At 43.4% G+C, this 17,247-nt stretch overlaps 2 protein-coding genes across 2 annotated transcripts in view; both read left to right on the top strand.

The window, feature by feature from the left end:
- The window catches only part of fam189a2 (family with sequence similarity 189 member A2), a 67,204-nt gene that overhangs the window by 36,800 nt on the left and 13,157 nt on the right, over window positions 1-17,247 (top strand). The window contains 4 exon segments of the mRNA XM_042332776.1: window positions 3,060-3,194; window positions 5,298-5,405; window positions 6,029-6,162; window positions 11,376-11,505. Of these exon segments, the coding sequence (XP_042188710.1) occupies window positions 3,060-3,194; window positions 5,298-5,405; window positions 6,029-6,162; window positions 11,376-11,505 (507 nt within the window).
- LOC103178110 (beta-crystallin B1-like) lies at window positions 299-1,529 on the top strand. Its single transcript, XM_042332787.1, has one exon. It carries the CDS (start codon window positions 473-475, stop codon window positions 1,115-1,117), a length of 645 nt encoding a protein of 214 aa, XP_042188721.1. The 5' UTR covers window positions 299-472; the 3' UTR covers window positions 1,118-1,529.

The following is a 17,247-nucleotide window of genomic DNA, read 5'->3' as shown; positions in this document are numbered from 1 at the left end:
CTATAAACTGTTGAAGAATTAATTCAGAAATTTGCGAATACAATCTCCGAAATGCCCAGAAAATAAAGTTAATCTAGAGCGAGATGGATTCTCTCCCCAGTTATGGCAGGACACTTGATGCAATGTCCCATCGTTGTTTCCCCTGCCCTCACTCTATCCCTGTGCAGTGCTAGAACAGAGTATTTCTTGCTGACCTGGCTTTTTCTCATTCGCCCCCCCCCCTCTCTTTTGTCGGCTCACACGTGATCTTCCCTGACGCTTGGGATTTTCATTCTATCCATGTGTCGATTCTGCACTTCCCTTTGTCCAGGTTAATCCCCCTCTGGGGCCAAAGCAACATATAAAAGGGTAGATGGCCCGACTCCACAGTATCGAGTTCTCTAGCTCAGAGACAGAGTGAAAGTCACTGGAGCAGCCCAGTTGCAGTGAGAGGCAAAAAGCAACTTTGTTCGAAAGCAACCCAGCAGCAGCCATGTCAGACAAACCAACCAGGACCACTCCTCAGGCCGAGAGGAAACACATGCAGGCCCGCAAACTCGACTTGGGGATGAACTCGTACAGGATGACCGTGTACGAGCAGGAGAACTTCCAGGGACGCTTCAAGGAGTTCTCTGGCGAGTGCATGAACCTGTGTGAAAGTGGCTTTGAGAGGGTGGGCTCCATCCAGGTGGACTGCGGTCCCTGGGTGTTCTACGAGCTGTCCAACTTCTGCGGCGAGATGTTCATCCTAGAGAAGGGAGAGTACCCTCGCTGGGACTCCTGGTCCAATAGCCACAGGAGCGAGTACATCATGTCCTTCAGGCCCGTGCGCATGGAGTCCGAGCAGCACAAGATCTGCCTGTACGAGATGGCCGAGTTCAAGGGCCGCAAGATGGAGATCACCGACAATGACGTGCCCAGCCTGTTCTCCTACGGGTTCACCGACCGCGTCGGCAGTGTCAGCGTGGGCTGTGGCACCTGGGTGGGGTACCAGTATCCCGGCTACCGTGGCTACCAGTACGTGTTTGAGAAGAACGACTACAAGCACTGGAACCAGTGGGGAGGCCGTCAGCCCCAGATCCAGTCCATGCGCAGGATCCGTGACATGCAGTGGCACAAGGCCGGCTGCTTCAACTGAAGGGCCCCACATTTGGAGATCACCGGGGAGGGAAAGCCTGGAAGGGGGATAATGGGGACGGAGCACTCCTCGAACCCCTCGGGGACGAGGCAGCGAACTTGAGACCACGTCGCAGAACTTGTCCGTGAACCGGTGGACGTTCAGCAGATTTTTAAAGATATTCCCTGATTGAAGTGTTATGAATTTATTCGGCGGGAGGGGATCACAAGCTACAAGCTGCTCCAGATCAAGATCCAACAACAATAAGGGTGGGGGGAGGAGTATAACAGGCTTTCCGAAGGGAATGTGAAATAGTATTGAACCTGATACTAAAAAAAATAAAACTCATTGAACGAAACTAAACAAGACTTGTTTTTTAAAATCGTGTTTTGTCTGTCTGGCGGTGGGGAGAAAGTAAATAGAAGTGAAAGAGTCTAATTGGGGAATGGAGAGGCTTCAGGTCACTGATGCTACTCAGTTTAACAATACTAGACCTCTCACCACAGTCCGCTAAGAGCCTAATCTACGCTTTCATCATGTCCCGGCTTGACTACTCCAACTGCCTGCTCGGTGGGCTTCCCAACTCTTCCCTTCACAAGCTGCAGATTATTCAGAACTCTGCAGCTCACACCTCTCCCACACCAGGCTCTGCAAACCAGTCACCCCCGTTCTTGCCTGGCTTCACTGGTTCCCCATCCCTCAGAGAATCGAGTACAAAACCCTCGTTCTCACTTTCAAAGCTCTCCACGGTCTTGCTCCCTACTACCTCTCCGACTTCTTAACCCTATATCAGCCTGTCCACTCCCTCCGCTAAGCAGACACCGACCTGCTTAAGGTCTAGCACTCTATCCCTTTATCCCCCGCCTCACCCTCTCTCTGCCTCCTTCAAGTCCAATAGGTTCACTCAGCCATTAATCAAAGTACTTGTTCAAAGTGAAATTAAAATTGATCATTCACTTCATGGTTGTTTGTGGGACACTGCTGTGCACAATTTGGTTGCCTACAGCATGCAGGGTAAACAGACACTACATTTTACACTGTGAAGTGCTTTGATACATCCTCCTGACATGAAAAGTGCTTGAATGTAAGGACCATTGTATCTAGAAAAAGCTTTATATAGGGTGCTGTACCAAGGCGATTGTGGAGAAATTCCGCTGGTTCCAGATTTATACTATTTATGTAGCATTTCAGAGCACCCAGCAAGTCACAAATTGTTGAATTTAGTCCTGACTTTTAAGTTAATTTTCTGCAATTCTTAACAGAAAACAATCCTCAAAATTAAAGCTGTGTTTAAGAATAGATGCTCTAAAATGCCACATAAATAGATTAGCTCTAGACCCGGGTGGATTTCTCCCCATGTATTTAAGGGAATTGTAGACAATATACTGTTGTATGTCTCACAGATACTGTGTGGGTTAAATATTTAGTAAGGTATGAATAACAGTACTTGACAAATCATGAAGGTCTGCCAGCGTTTTCTGGGCAGGGTGAAATCTTAGGCAAGTTTCCTTATTCCACATGCCTCTGTTTACCTAGCAGGAAGTAGGAATCTGATTGTTAGTCATTTGGTGGATTGCTTTTTGGGGGTAAAATAATCCCTCAAAAAAATTCACTCAATCCACGATTGCTTGTGGGACACTGCTGTTGTCTGCAATTGGCTGCCGCGATTCGCGCACTAAATACACAGTCAATTCACTTTACAATATATTCTGTGAAGCGCTTTGAGACGTCTCATCTGCATGATAAGACGCTATATCAAATTCAACAATTATTATTATTATTTTCCATCGCCTTGCGGTGTCCTCCTGATGTGAAAGGCGCTATGTAAATGCAGTTTGTTGTTGTTGTCTTGGACATTCTGTGTCTAGAGAGCCACTCAGTGCTGAGGGTAACCAGCCAAGACTATCATTGTTCATCCTCTTCAGGATACATCTGTAACACTCTTCTCCACTTTTGATCAAAGGTCAAAGTCGTGGAGGGCAGGGATTGCTTCTGCTGTGAGGGAAGTCAAGCAACAAGATGCACTGATAAGAAAGAAATCTTGATCCTGTACCCTGTGCTCTCAGTCTCGTGCGACACTGTCCGGCTCGTGCTGAAGGTACTGTTCAGGCATTAGTGACAGACCGATGTAGTGTGAAACGGCAATTCTCTGGCAAAGTGTCAAGAGAACTAGTGAATGTCTGGTAAATCGGGGACAGCTGGCCCCTTTATAACATCCTTTACTAGTTGCGTACTTGTGTGTGTGTGCAGTAGCTGAGTGGGAACAGGTCAAGCTCAGCCATGACACCCTCAACAGCCGAGTGACCTGCCAGAGCTGACATATAAGCAGTGGCCACTGGGCAGAGGTTACTGGAGGCAAGCCAGCCCCTGTGGAACTGCACTCCAGCAAGAGGAGGTCAGACTGGGAGCTGAGAGGCCGGGAAGAACAAATAAAATATTAATTCCACACACTAGTTGTTAAAAAAATCATAGGCTGGAAATATTAATATTTCCTAACAGTTCTGATGTGATAGAGTCTGTTATGAAATATCACAATTTCTAATCTATTTGTGATGACTGATACCTCATATAAATCCCAACCCTCCCCCTCCTCCCATCTCCCAAGGTACATTCAATCTCATATGAGTTGTATCACTTGGAACTATATATTTAATATGATTTATGCAAAGTTTCAGTTATGTCAAGCTTACATAGAATATAAACTCTTGAACAGGACTTGGGCAGATGTACCACTTAGGCGACTATACAATTTATACAGATCAGACTTATGCGAGTTTTCTGTAGCATAATTTAGAGTTAACTTTTGGCGCGTAAAACAGCTGAACATCAATGGATTCTATATCCTTTGAGTCTGGTGGGGTGCCAGAGGATGGGAGGGTGGCAGGTATGGTGCCTTTTTTTAAGAAGGGTGCCAGGGATAAGGCAGAGAACTATAGGCCAATTAGCCTTACATCAGTTTTGTGTAAAATTTGGGGTCAATCCGGTAGCCTTATTCTTGTCTCAAAACATTTATCCAAAACAGATAAATATTTGGGAAGTGAGTTTATTAAGGAAAATGGAGAAAAGGCAGCAAAATGGGGTACATGATCAAGAGAATGGCCATCTCCCGTTTCTATATTCCTATAAGAGGCTGTACAGTACAATGAGACAGTCCTACTTTGTGGAATGTATTCAAACTTAATATAACAGTTGAGTGGGTGCAGCTGGATACAAATTGAACTTTACTGAAACACCAGAAGCACATTGGCCTTTGCCATCCAGACAAACCAAATTTGCTTGGGTTGAAAGTGGAGGTTTTCAGTGTGTATTTTGCTATCAGCTATGAAATGGTTTGAGTGGTTGGCAGTGAACTGTCAGGGAGCTAGTCATTCTGGGCTCAAGATCAAAGTAGTCGGCTGAGCTTGGAGTAAACTGACTTGGTGGGTGGTATGATCTTAAATATGGGAGATATTTATTTTGAAGGTAGTAAGGCCAGTCACAGTTTTGACTGATACTTAAATACAGTGCTAGGGTTGTCATCCTTCAATTAAGACATTAAACCGTCTACCTGTTCAAGTGGGTGTTATAAAGATAACATGCCACTATTTGAAGAGGGAAAGAAGTTTCTCCTGGCCAATAATCCTCATTAAATTAGTTATTCATTTCATAGCTTCTGGGAGATTGCTGTGCGCAAATCGGATGCCGTGTTTGCCTAAAAAATACACAGTCACTACATTTAACGGCAAAAATCACGTGAAGCACTTTGAGTCATCTTGACGACGTAATAAGGCGCTATATCAAATGCAAGGATTATTTACATTACAGCAAAGATAAAAGGGACTGTATTAAAGGTTGCGTAGACGAATAGAAAGTTGAGATCAAATCTGAAAAAGAGGGAAGCTTGTAGCATTTCCAGGACTGATAATAAAAAGGAAAAACAAAAAAAAGTATACAAAAGCTGCAAATTGAGAGATGGGAAAGGCTAAAAGGGATTATGAACTAAAGTCAACCAATGGAATGGTGGGGGTTGGGGAGAAATTTGTGTGGCATGTGATGTGATAATTCTCACTGGTTATAACTATCATATCTCCAAAACGTCTGCCCACCATAAAGAATAAATAAGACTTCCCAATGGCATACTAATAGCAAAAAGATAGTGAAGTAGGGTTAAGGTTGCTAAGAGATGAACAAGCCGTTCAATGTGTTTTCCTCTCTCTTTCAGGATCTTCTCTTTGCTATCTGTGTCCTTAATGCTTTGACCACCACGGTGTGTGTGGTGGCTGCTGCCCTGCAGTACCTGCAGATATTTGCCGGCAGACGACCCCGGATGGTGAGTTTATTGACTTAGAATTTTATGCATTAAATAAAATAATAATCCTTGCATTTGCTCTTGCGCCTTTCACGTTGGGAGGACGTCCCAAAGCATTTCACAGGACTTACTGTGGTAGGTGACTGTATTTGTGGGCAAACACAGCAGCCAATTTGTACACAGCAATGTTCTACAATAGCCATGAAGTGAATGACCAATTTTATTTTGCTCCCTCCAGTATCTTTCTAATTCCTCACATGAAGGTCCAGCTTTGTCTTAAATGCATCTACACCAACTGATTCAACTGCCACCTTTGGGCAGTGAGTTCCACAATCTCACTACTCTCTGCATGAAGTATTCCTCCTAAATCCCCTTTACATCCCCTAGTCACTATCTTATACATGTGTCCCCTAGTTACAGACTCCCCAACCAGTGGGAACAGCCTGTTTATGCTAACCCTATTGAACCCATTTATAATTTTAAGCACCTGTATTAGGTCCGTTCTTAAACATCTTTTCTCTAGTGAAAACTGGTCTAACCTAACCAGTCCATCATGATAGCAGTAACCTGCAGCTCTGGTATCAACGTAGTGAAAATGTCTTCATGGTGTTTGTCCTTGTCACTTACTGTGATTTTCTCTTCAGGTTGAAGCCCAGATTCCCCCAGAAGAATCTGAAGAGCCAATCCACCCGCCGGACCCTGAGGAATTTGTTCCTCCAATTCCACCTCCTCCGTACTTCTCCACCTTCTGCTCCTACACGCCCCGGATCAATCCACGGTAGGGAAGATGCTATTCCTAGCCCAGTTCCCTGTAGGGAATGGAGCTCTATACTGATCAAATCACTCCAGTCCCTTCACTGTGCCCAAAGCCTTCACTGCCCTGGTTAGGATAGAAGCTAAGAAATGTTCTAGGAACCCAGCTGGCTCATTCATTATCAGTAGTTTTTTGTGTGTTGAAATATCCCATTACTTTACTTGTAAAATTATTTTATTTGTAAAATTATTATTTTTTATCGAACCCTTTTGTAATTTAAACACCTCTATTAGATCCCCTCTTAAACATCTCTTCTCTCATGAAAACAGGCCTAATCCAGCCAATCTATCGTGATACACAATTTATTATAGGGAAGGATGTTGGTATGGCTGAGGAGACATGGTGACACGTTGGTACATAAGAATTTTTAGAAACAGGAAATTGCCATTAAGCCTAAGTAGGCTGTCCTTTGGTAGTTCTCAACTCTCACCCACCTTCTCCCCATATCACTTAATGCTTCTCTCTCCACAAAACCATTCAATTGCAACTTTTCCATGATCTGCCTCAATGGCTTTCCCTGGTGAACTGCTCCACAGTCAATTACACTTTGGGTGAAAAATTCCACCTGATTTTCTTTCTTACTCCTAGCTTCCTCATTTTTAACCAATGTCCCTTAAGATTTCAACTCTTTGCCAAAGTGAACAATTCACCTGGATCGACTTTAACAGTTCCCTTTAGGACATCAAAAACTTTAATCAGGTCACCTTAAATTCTCCTTTTTTCAAAGAAAACAATCCCAACTTCCTAAACATTTTCTCAGAACCGAAATTCCTGACACCTGGCGGACCGTCGCGGATCCTAAGTTGACAAGCCCTGGAGCGATGTGTCACTGTCTGGTTAGACGTCAAGGGGGACATGGGAAGGAATTCAGTATAAAACGCAAAACCTTACCACTCAAACTGGACAGATTTTATGTTATGAAAAGAAAGAAACTTAACTTTTAAGAGAAAATACAATACTTTGTATGTACGGTTGGCGTTGTTTGTTATCAGATTTTTTTCAATGAAAAAATAAATAATAATAATCCTTGCATTTGATATAGCGCTTTTTACGTCTTCTAGACATCTCAAAGCGCTTCATAGAATATACTGTAAAGTGAATTGACTATATATTTTGTGGGCGAAATGCAGCAGCCAATTGCGTGCAGCAGTGTCCCACAAACAGTCATGAATTGAAGTGACCAAATTATTATTGTTTTTTTTCTTGAGGGATTATTATCAGGCATGTGGAATAAGGAAACTTGCCCAAGGTTTCGCCCTGCCGGGAATTCAACTCAGGTCTCTCGCTTGCGAGGAGAGTGCTCTAACCACTGAGCTACAGGAATCTGAGTGTATCTCCTCCCAGTGATTGGAAGTATATCCTGCACATCAAAGTGACTTAAGGGAACCCTACTCTGAAAACAGATTGAATATAAACAGCGTTAACTTGAATTTGGGGAAGGTTCAGCTGTTCAATCACTGAGCAGTTAAAGGAGATTGTTGGCACCAGTTGGAAGAGGAGATTGGAATTAAATGGTTAATGCAGGCCTGCTCTGGTCGCTTGACCTTCAGCAATACCTTTGTGTTTCTCACAATACATTGTTTTCTTTGCTTCAATGCTGTGATCATGAAGACCACAAACAAGCAAAAAACAGTTCTTTGTTCAACAGAAACCCTCTATAGTGACCTGCTTGTCCCATCTCTCCAAGCGCCTGCTGTGTAAGCACACGCTGCATTGAAGCTCCCACACCATTAAAAACACGTCTCACAATAACCATTGACATGTATAAATCATCTAAGGCCTAGAAACTTCAATGTGTTGGTGGTTTCATAGATTAGTTCTATACTCTTTACATTCCCTTTGTGTGTTCCCCTTTTGTTTATTTTCAGCACCATCTGCAGTCTTTAAACCATAATGTATAGCCCTTTATATTTGACCTTTGGTGCCCTGGACTGATGCTCACTCGGTGGAGCTGACACTTAGACTTCATTCATTCCGTGTCCCTAGTCCTCACGTGTAAAAATTCTGATAATTTGCTGGGTTTTGTTCCAGAAGAGTCTGTCCCTTCTGGAAAGGCAGGGAAAGGAGAATTAACATGGGGGAAAAAAATTAAATATATATTAATTTATAGACAACAAAATGCACAACAGGGAGGAATTTGGATATGCGTATCCTGGAACAGCTCCATCAGGGACTTTGAGCTCATAGTCTAGGTTGTGTTGCAGGATGGCTGCGTTGTCGCATGTGCCATCCTACAGATGAGACGTGAGACTAAGGACACATCTGCCTCTTTAGAGGGATGTTAAAGAATGCTCAGCACTATTTGAAGAGAGAAGAGAATTTCTCCCTGTGTCCTAGCTACTCTAACGCCCTCCTCGCCGGTCTACCATCCACTACCATTCATAAAATCCAAATCATTCAAAACTCTGCCGCCCACATTCTCACCCGCACGAAACTCCGCTCCTCGATCACCCCAGTCCTTGCCAGACTGCATTGACTGCCTATCCCAGAGAGGATCGATTTCAAGATCCTCACCCTTGTATTCAAGTCCCTCCTCTGCATCTCCCTACCTCTCTGACCTCCTCTCTCCTCAAAACAGTACCCTTTACCTCTGTTCCTCCGGGTTTGGCCTCTTCCTCGTCCCGCGAGTCCTCCGCCTTCAGCCACTATACCCTGAGGCTCTGGAACTGCCTTCCTCGCTCCCTTCATCTCATTCCCTCTCTTCCTATTTTCAGGTCTCTGCTGACGATCTTTCTTTTCGACCGCGCCTTTGGTCACCTTCCTCCCCCTCCCCCTCGCTCGGCCCCGGGATCAGTTACTATGAAGCGCTCTGAGACGCCGTCCAGCGTGGAGGGTGCTATATAAATCCTTTTTCTGTGTGCAAATTAACTGCTACATTTGCCATCAAATATTCAGTCACTACTCTTAACTGTAATTACTATGAAACACTTTGAGATATTGTGACGTTATAGGCGCTAAATAAAATGCGAAGATTATTATTATTATCTGTGCGACAGTCATCAGTCATCTTTTCACTCCTTGCTTTTAATTAGATCTTAGATCACAAGAAAGATTCTGAGAAAGAAGGTGCTTCAACCAATTTGATCTCTTCCTTCCTGTACACCAACAGTGTGAAGCTGTTTCTTAAATCAGTCCAGTGCCCTCAACCACTTTTCCTGGTAACCTACTCAGCTGTTAATTATTAATAGTAGCCTGAATATATTTATAGCGACTTTCACATAAAATAAACATTTTGAAGCCCTTCACAAAATAAAATTGATTAGAAGTTAAATGAATGCTGGTTTACAGACGAATGCTGCAGCCAATTTGTGCAGTAACATTCATCCTTTGGATGAGACCGAGGTAAAACCGAGGTCATGTCTGCCTATTCAGTTGGGTGTTAAAGATCCCATGGCACAATTCAAAAAAGGATGAGAGTTTCTCCCAGTGTCCTGGCCAATAATCCCCCAAACAGCCATGGTCATTCACTCCATGGCTGTTTGTGGGACATTGCTGTGCATAACTGGTTGCCACATTTCACCTACAAAATACCCATTCAATCCACTTTACCGTATATTCTGTGAAGCACTTTGAAACATTTCAACAATATGATAGGGAGCTATATCAAATGCAAGTATAATAATATTTATATTATCCAATAAACAGCAGTGAGATGACAAACCCATAGATCTGAAGTTGAATGAGGAGATTATAAAACCTCCAAGGAAAACCTCCAGTTTTCTTTCAAATAGCTGCTGGGGGAGGGTGTGGTAAAAGGAACAAATACTGCAATGTTCACATTTGAATCATAAGGCAGATGGAATCGAAATTAATAACACAATTAAAAAAAAACTTGGTGAAGAAATGCTTCTTGGTTTCTGCCATGAAATCTCCCTTCGCACCATGGATCTGTGCCCTCTTGTGCTACTGCCTTGGCATAACTAAAGGTGGTGATAGACTTCATTTATGTGTTCCACTGAAACAGATTCACTGTTCAACAGAGAGGGATTCACAACGATACAGTATGACAGTGTGTTCTATAACAGTTTATGCTGTACTCAATTAGCAGTGAGATATTGCACATGGTCTTCCACAGCAAAAGTGTATTTTGATAACATCGACATAACACAGTATCGCTATTGCCATCCCACACCATCAAGAGAAAGAAAGCCGATTAGCCTGAAGGATGGTATTATTCAATGCATTATCTAGTACGTGTATCAGCCTGGCTCTGTGGTAGCGCTCTCGCCTCAGAGTCAGAAGGTTGAGGGTGAAAGCCCCACATCAGGACTTGAACTCACAGAGCCTGCGATGATAATCCAGTACAGTGCTGGAAGTGTCTTTTGGATGAGATGTTAAACCGAGGTACCGTCTGCCTGTTCGGTTGGACGTTAAAGATCCCATGGCTCTATTCAAATAGAGAAGGGAGTTTATCCCGGTGTCCTGGCCAACAAATTGGGAGCATTGCATGGCTGCTTGTGGGACATTGCTGTGTGCAAATTGGCTGCCATGTTCACCGGGAAAATACAATAACTGCACTTTACAGTATATCGAATGAAGCGCATTGAGATGTCTCGACCATGTGAGAAGCCGCTATATAAAATGCAAGGATTATTACTATTACCTAAACAACACATTTTATCAATATACAGTAAATCCTATTTCTATCACAGTTTTGACAGCATTGCTGCAATATGTTTGGTAAAGAACAATCTTAAAAAATACTTCTAAATTTCATAGAAGAGACTGTCAATGAAATTGATAATGAGCAGTAAAGTTGATAACTGAAGATAAAAGACAATTTGCAAAAACTACAAATCAACAATGGAGTCCTGTAGCTCAGTGGTTAGAGCACTTGCTTTGCAAGCGAGAGACCTGGGTTTGATTCCCAGTAGGGCGAACCGTTGGGCAAGTTTCCTTACTCCACACGCCTGATAATAATCCCTAAAAAAAAATGATAAATTGGTCATTTCAATCCACGACTGTTTGTGGGACACTGCTGTGTGCAATTGGCTGCCGCATTCCGCCCATAAATATACAGTCAATTCACTTTATAGTCTATTTTGTGAAGCGCTTTGAGATGCCTAGAAGACGTGAAAAGCGCTATATCAAATGCAAGGATTATTATTATTATTATTACTATTATTTGGTGCTGTGCTCTGACATCTGGTGCTGACTATCTGATATGCTTATTGCAGGATTCTCAGCAATGACGTGATTCCACTGACCCATATCTATGGAACCAGGATGAAAGGGATTGAGGTGTTTTGTCCGGTTGATCCTCCTCCTCCGTACGAAGCGGTTGTGAGCAACCGAAACAATGATCAGGTACCTGAAATAAAGACTTTGTGAAGGTAGTTATTCCAGTGAGATTGGCTGAAAACTGCAAACGATGAAGCTCAAACCACTAACCACCCAACCACCAAAGATCATGGGTTTGAGCACCAGGACTGTTCTCTCATCACTTAGACTCACTTTGCCCAGTTTGAATGAAATTTGTTGGTTCTTGACTGGAAGAACAACAACAAATTGCATTTTTATATGGCACCTTTCAGGCCAGGAGAATGTCCCCAGGTCTGAACAGTCAAGAGTCTGCACCCGAGCTGCGGGCTGGAGTCAACAGTGGTGGAGGGGAAGGGTGGTGGGTAGATAACCAAAAGCGCGGTTGAAGAGGATGGTCTTGAAACGACTTTAAGTTGTACTGTCCTGATAGGAAGAATGAGAAAATTGTGACTGTCTCCCCCTCCCTAAAATTGACCCGTGGAGGTGCGCTCTCGCTGGCTGAATATGTAGAAGAAATGGTCTAGACGGTAGTGGGCTCCAATTTCAACTAGCTGAACTAAGGGACATGGGTGGGCAATGGATTACTGTTCAGGAGGAAAAACACAAGTAAGAAACAGACCACAACAACAACAACAAGATTACATTTGTATAACGCCTTTCACGTCGGGAGGATATCCCAAGGTGCTGAATAGTGTACAGCATTTCAGATCCGAGTTGGGGTTGGGGGGGTAAGGGAGGGGAGGGGAAGGGGGGTGGCCAATGGCATGATTGAAGAGGAGGGTCTTGAGGCGGGACTTGATGGAGGCTAAGGAGGGGGCGAGGCGGAGTGACTGGGGGATGGAATTCCAGAGGTTGGTTCTAAGTGGCTGAAGGCTCTCCCGCCAATGGTGGGGCGGGTGGGTCGTTGGACGTGGAGCAGGCCAGAGTCAACTGAGCGGAGGGAACGGGCGGGTTGGTAGGGGGTTAGGAGGTCGCAGAGGTAGGGTGGGGCCAGGCCATGGAGGGCTTTGTATGTGAGGACCAGGATTTTGAACTGGATCCTCCGAAGGATAGGGAGCCAGTGGAATCGGGCAAAAGTGGGGGAGATGGGGTCACAGAGCTTGGTGCTGAGTTGCAGAGTTCTGGATTGTCTGCAGTCTGTGGAGGGAGGAGTTGGGAAGGCCGACAATCAGGACGTTTGCATAGTTGAGCCTGGAGGTGATGAAGGCGTGAACAAGAGATTGAACAAGACATTGCTTTAGATTGGAACCTTAACACAAATCCTGATTTTAAACTTTAAAGTGATCAATGTCTTTAAAGTACTACAAAGTCTTTAAAAATGATGTAATTCAATCTTTGAGTTGAAAGGCATTGGTGAAAATCATCACAAAACTTATCTCATCATTGTCCTTCACTATTGTAGCACCTTTATGTTAAGTCCACAACTGATTTTTCACATTTGTAACCTGATTACTTGAGGAATAAAATTATTAATGTTCTTGGGTTAAAACCAGTATTTTAAATTCTAGAGTGTTTGGAATTTTGGAAAACAGTCTTAAATTCAGTGTTTATTTGGAAGCCGATTTTCCTCATTACTTTTTGAGAACTGCAGAAAAATAGCTTTGAAATCAAGACGTTTTTGGTTAAGGCATTAAACTGAGGTCCCATTTGCCTGTGGGTGTTAAAGATTCCATGGCACTATTTGAAAAGAAAAAGGAGTTTCTCCTGGTCAACAATCATCGGATAAAATAGATCACTCACTTCATGGCTGTTTGTGGGACATTGCTGAGTGTAAATTAGCTGCTGAGTTTGCCCACAAAACACACAGTCACTGCACTTTATAGTATATCCGTGAACCACTTTGGGACATCCTCCTGACATGAAAAGCACTATATTTGATATAGTTATAATGATAATAATAAACTTTATACAAGAATTTTCCAAAATTACACAAAATATTGAATTTTAAGACAATTGTCTTAAGGCTAAGGACATGAGAAGGAATTTTTAGTGATCCATACTTGGGAGTATGGATGTAGAGTAACATACTGAGTTCAGTTGGAAATACTTTGACTTATGTTTACAATATAATGACAGTTTGGGATCACTGGAGTTGCCCTGAATATACTATTTACATTGGCTAGATTCCACTGTCTAATGTGGGCACTGCCGGGCTAGAGTCAGCTCCACTTAGTGAGTATCAATAAGTTAGCACTTAACAAAATAATGTTTTTGTAGAAATGAAAAGGTGAATAACTGGGTCATTTTTTTGATTAAAATACTGCTTAACATTCATGTGGAAGCCTATGAAAAGGAGAAAAAAAAGCCATTTGATCCATAAAAGCATATTAATGAAGCTTTCCTTTAATCCTTGGCTAATCTGAGGATAATGTAAAAACCCATTTATGTTTTAAATAGTAAATAGATTTCCATCCCCTCGAGCTACAATTTACATAGGATCGCCACCCAGACAGAGTCTACAAGGTTCCCTCCCATGGATCAGGGCACTCCTGCGAGATCCTTCACATTGGTTTCGCCCAAACTGAAATTCTTACTTATCTGGAGTCCTTGACTATGCTCTGAAGAAAGTAAAGTCAAACAGTTAAATCCCTCCAATAAACACGTTAATGCCACGCTGCAACCTGAGCTGCCATGTGCTCTCGCTTGCACACCCAATGTCCTAATCTGTGCATGGCTCTGTCATGACTCCATGTTTGTTCAAGTCTGTACATAAGGGAGGATGGTGGCATTGTTCTCACACATTTCAAGATGCTGCTGAACAAAAAGTTTGGAAAGGGATCCTGGTACCTGCTATCCATCTAGTGAGGGCCCTAACCTGAGTTTCTCAGATATCTAATGACTAACTAGTGTCTATGGGGAGAAGGTAAGCAGGGAATCCTTAGATCTGAGTTGGCTCCAAGGTGGTATGCCAGGCAATAGAATGTCAAATTTGAGTCAATCCTTGATGATGGTCTATGCTATCCAGTTCCTGAGCCAGGCACTACTCCAAGGCAATGTTGATGACTGACTAACCAGCTTGGCTTGTTGGCATCACTTGGAGGGGCTCTTCTAACTCAAGAGCAACAACTTGCATTTATATAACACCCTTAACATGGGATAGCCTCTCACTTAATAGCGACAGATTTTGATGCTGAAGCAGTAAGTCTGAGGAATAGGCCGGAAAGACTAACAATGTCGGAGCTGTGGGTGAGAAGATGTGGATGGGAGCCAAGGAGGTTGGCTTACTTCTTGTCAACATTCAGCTGCAGAAAGTTGGCGCTCATCTAGGCCCTGATGTCTGACAAACAAGAAGACAGAACAGTAGCTGACCTGGGGTCATGGCTGGAGGAGGAAAAGTAAATTTGGGTGTCATCCGCATATATATGGAAGGCAACCTGCCAGCTGACGTCTTAACGGACAGGATGGTCGAAGCTGAACAAGCAGTGAGAAACTTGCTAGACAAGCTGGCTAGACTCCAGCAGTACCCCAGGGAGAGAGGGTGCATTTAATTCCAGACACAGCAAAATATCCATGTGTAGGTTTGGATAGTATTAAACATGGTGATGGTGATGGGTTCCCATATCTTTGGGGTCAGCCAGATGCCTTGACATATATGGATGCAGCCTGCTTACTAATTGGAGACAGTATAAGGTGTATGTTTGGTCAAAGTCAAAGCTTGGGATCCCAGAGTGTGTTGGGGTAAATGCTGGAATTTAGCCAACTAAAATCGCATAGCTTGCTTCTGAGAATACTGTCTGCAAGCTTCCCACCTCTTACCAATTAGGACCACCCTACCCATTAGGGCTTTGGTTTGCAAGGTTAACAGAAACCTAGTGGGAGGCATCCCTGTCCTAATTCTGGCACTCCAGGTGATGTTGAGCTTGTCATCTGGCTCAGGAACCGGAATACCGAGACCGTCCGATTCAGGACTTCCGAGACCACCACTGAGGTTGGCTCGATTCCGACATTCCATTCCCACATCACCTTGGAGGCAACTCAGCTCCAAAGAGACAGCATTTACATTGCCCCGCCCTTCTCCAAACAGGAAAGACACTAGTTTACTCTCTCTTTGGCAGGGAAGCAAATTGGGTTTCCTTGGAGCTGAACTAGCTCCAAGGTGACAAATTTGTTAGCAGAATGTTAGAATCAAGCCCATCCTCTGTGGTAGTTTGGTAATGTCCAGTTCCTGAACCAGACTGGTCTGCAGTATTCTAGGGCACTGTTGATGATAGCACAGCTAGCCTGGATCATCGTCAGGACTTGGAAGGGCGAACCAGTGACTGGGGGCAGGGACTCTTCCCACTCAGCTCCTGTTAACCCTGCAAGCCAAAGCCCTAATGGGTAGGGTGGTCCTAGCTGGACAAGGAGTAGGATAGCTTGCAGTGCTTTCAATGGCAAGCTATGCAATTTTAGCTGATTAGACTCCAGCAGTACCACAACGCACACTCTGGGGTCCGCAAGCCTTGGCTCTTACCAACCTGCGTCTAATATGTTCCAGAATTAGGAAAGCAGGATGTGTCCCTCTTGGAGGAAAGTGCGCATTCCATTCCAACAATCTATCTCTGGAATTTCCATGTGTAGGTGGGATGCTTGGAAATGTCATTTTGGTTGGATACTCTTAAACATGGTGATGGGTTTCCAGGTCAGACACCCACTCAGCTGACCCCAAAAAATCGACACTAAGGGTTTAAGGTTTCCATATTCACGGGACACCTGGGTGACCAATAAATAATTCCCTGAAAGTAAACACATGAAACTCCATGACATCCATCTATCCCATGTCTCCATCATTCACCCTGGCTGCATTTCACAGATCACATTTCCTTGATCCCAGCAGTACCCCGGCCTTCGTGTTCCATGGAGTATTTGATTATCACCATCTATTTTTAATCCCTATAAGCTTCAATCCTACTCCTAACCTGATATTCATTGCCCTCATTTTCTCAAATTAATATTGAATTGAAATAAACAGTGAATAGATGGGATAGTGTCCAAATTGTGATTAGAAATTGGAACAAACTTTAACTTGCTGCTCTATAAAGACACATTTCAGTTCATCTATTTGCATCTCAGGCCTCGCTGGAGGAGCTTGGCTCCTGCTCAAGAAAGAGGGAAATAGCAGAATTCAGATAGCTTCTCAGTTATCTTTGAATCCGCTGTCTGGGTTTATTTTGGTGTTTTGATGATATTGACACTGACGTGCTGTCACACGGTGGTTTCATTGATCCTCAGGCTATGACCCTCAGTCCAATCTGTATCTGCAGCAGCACGATTTGCAGTAAGTGCACCAATACTTCACATCACATCAATTCAGTGACAATGCAGGACACAGGACAAAAACCCAAACACCAGAAGTTTTGTGTAAAACATTTTACTATTCCATCATTTATTAATTCTAATAGTATGATAATAATAGCAGTGACATTTATTTGCATACTGCCCATTCTATGTTTAAATCAATTGTTTCAAAGCAATTGAGTCTTAGTTTGGAAGGTGGTATTCCACAGCACCCAGAAGGACTGCAGAAATCCAGCTTCCACATTTAGACTGAATTTATGAATTTTCCAAAATTAAATTTGAATACAATGGTTTTAAGCCTAAGAACATGAGAAATTTCAGGTCCTGGGAGTGGGAACCCTGGCGCCAAGGGATACTGAGGTTAACTGAAGCTGTTATCATCTCAGTCAGTAATGATCAGGGATCAAACCTGGAACCGCTAGCGTCGTAAAATGTATATATTTTTAAAGTGAACATCTTTCAAAGTGTTGTCCTCTGGGCGGAAGTGTCTGTGTGTCTCTGCTACGTCAC

Source organism: Callorhinchus milii, unplaced genomic scaffold (genome assembly GCF_018977255.1).
Source record: "Callorhinchus milii isolate IMCB2004 unplaced genomic scaffold, IMCB_Cmil_1.0 Scaffold1, whole genome shotgun sequence".
Lineage (NCBI taxonomy): Eukaryota > Metazoa > Chordata > Chondrichthyes > Chimaeriformes > Callorhinchidae > Callorhinchus > Callorhinchus milii.
The sequence above is the reverse complement of the archived record's forward strand: the minus strand, read 5'-3'. Positions and strand labels throughout refer to the sequence as shown.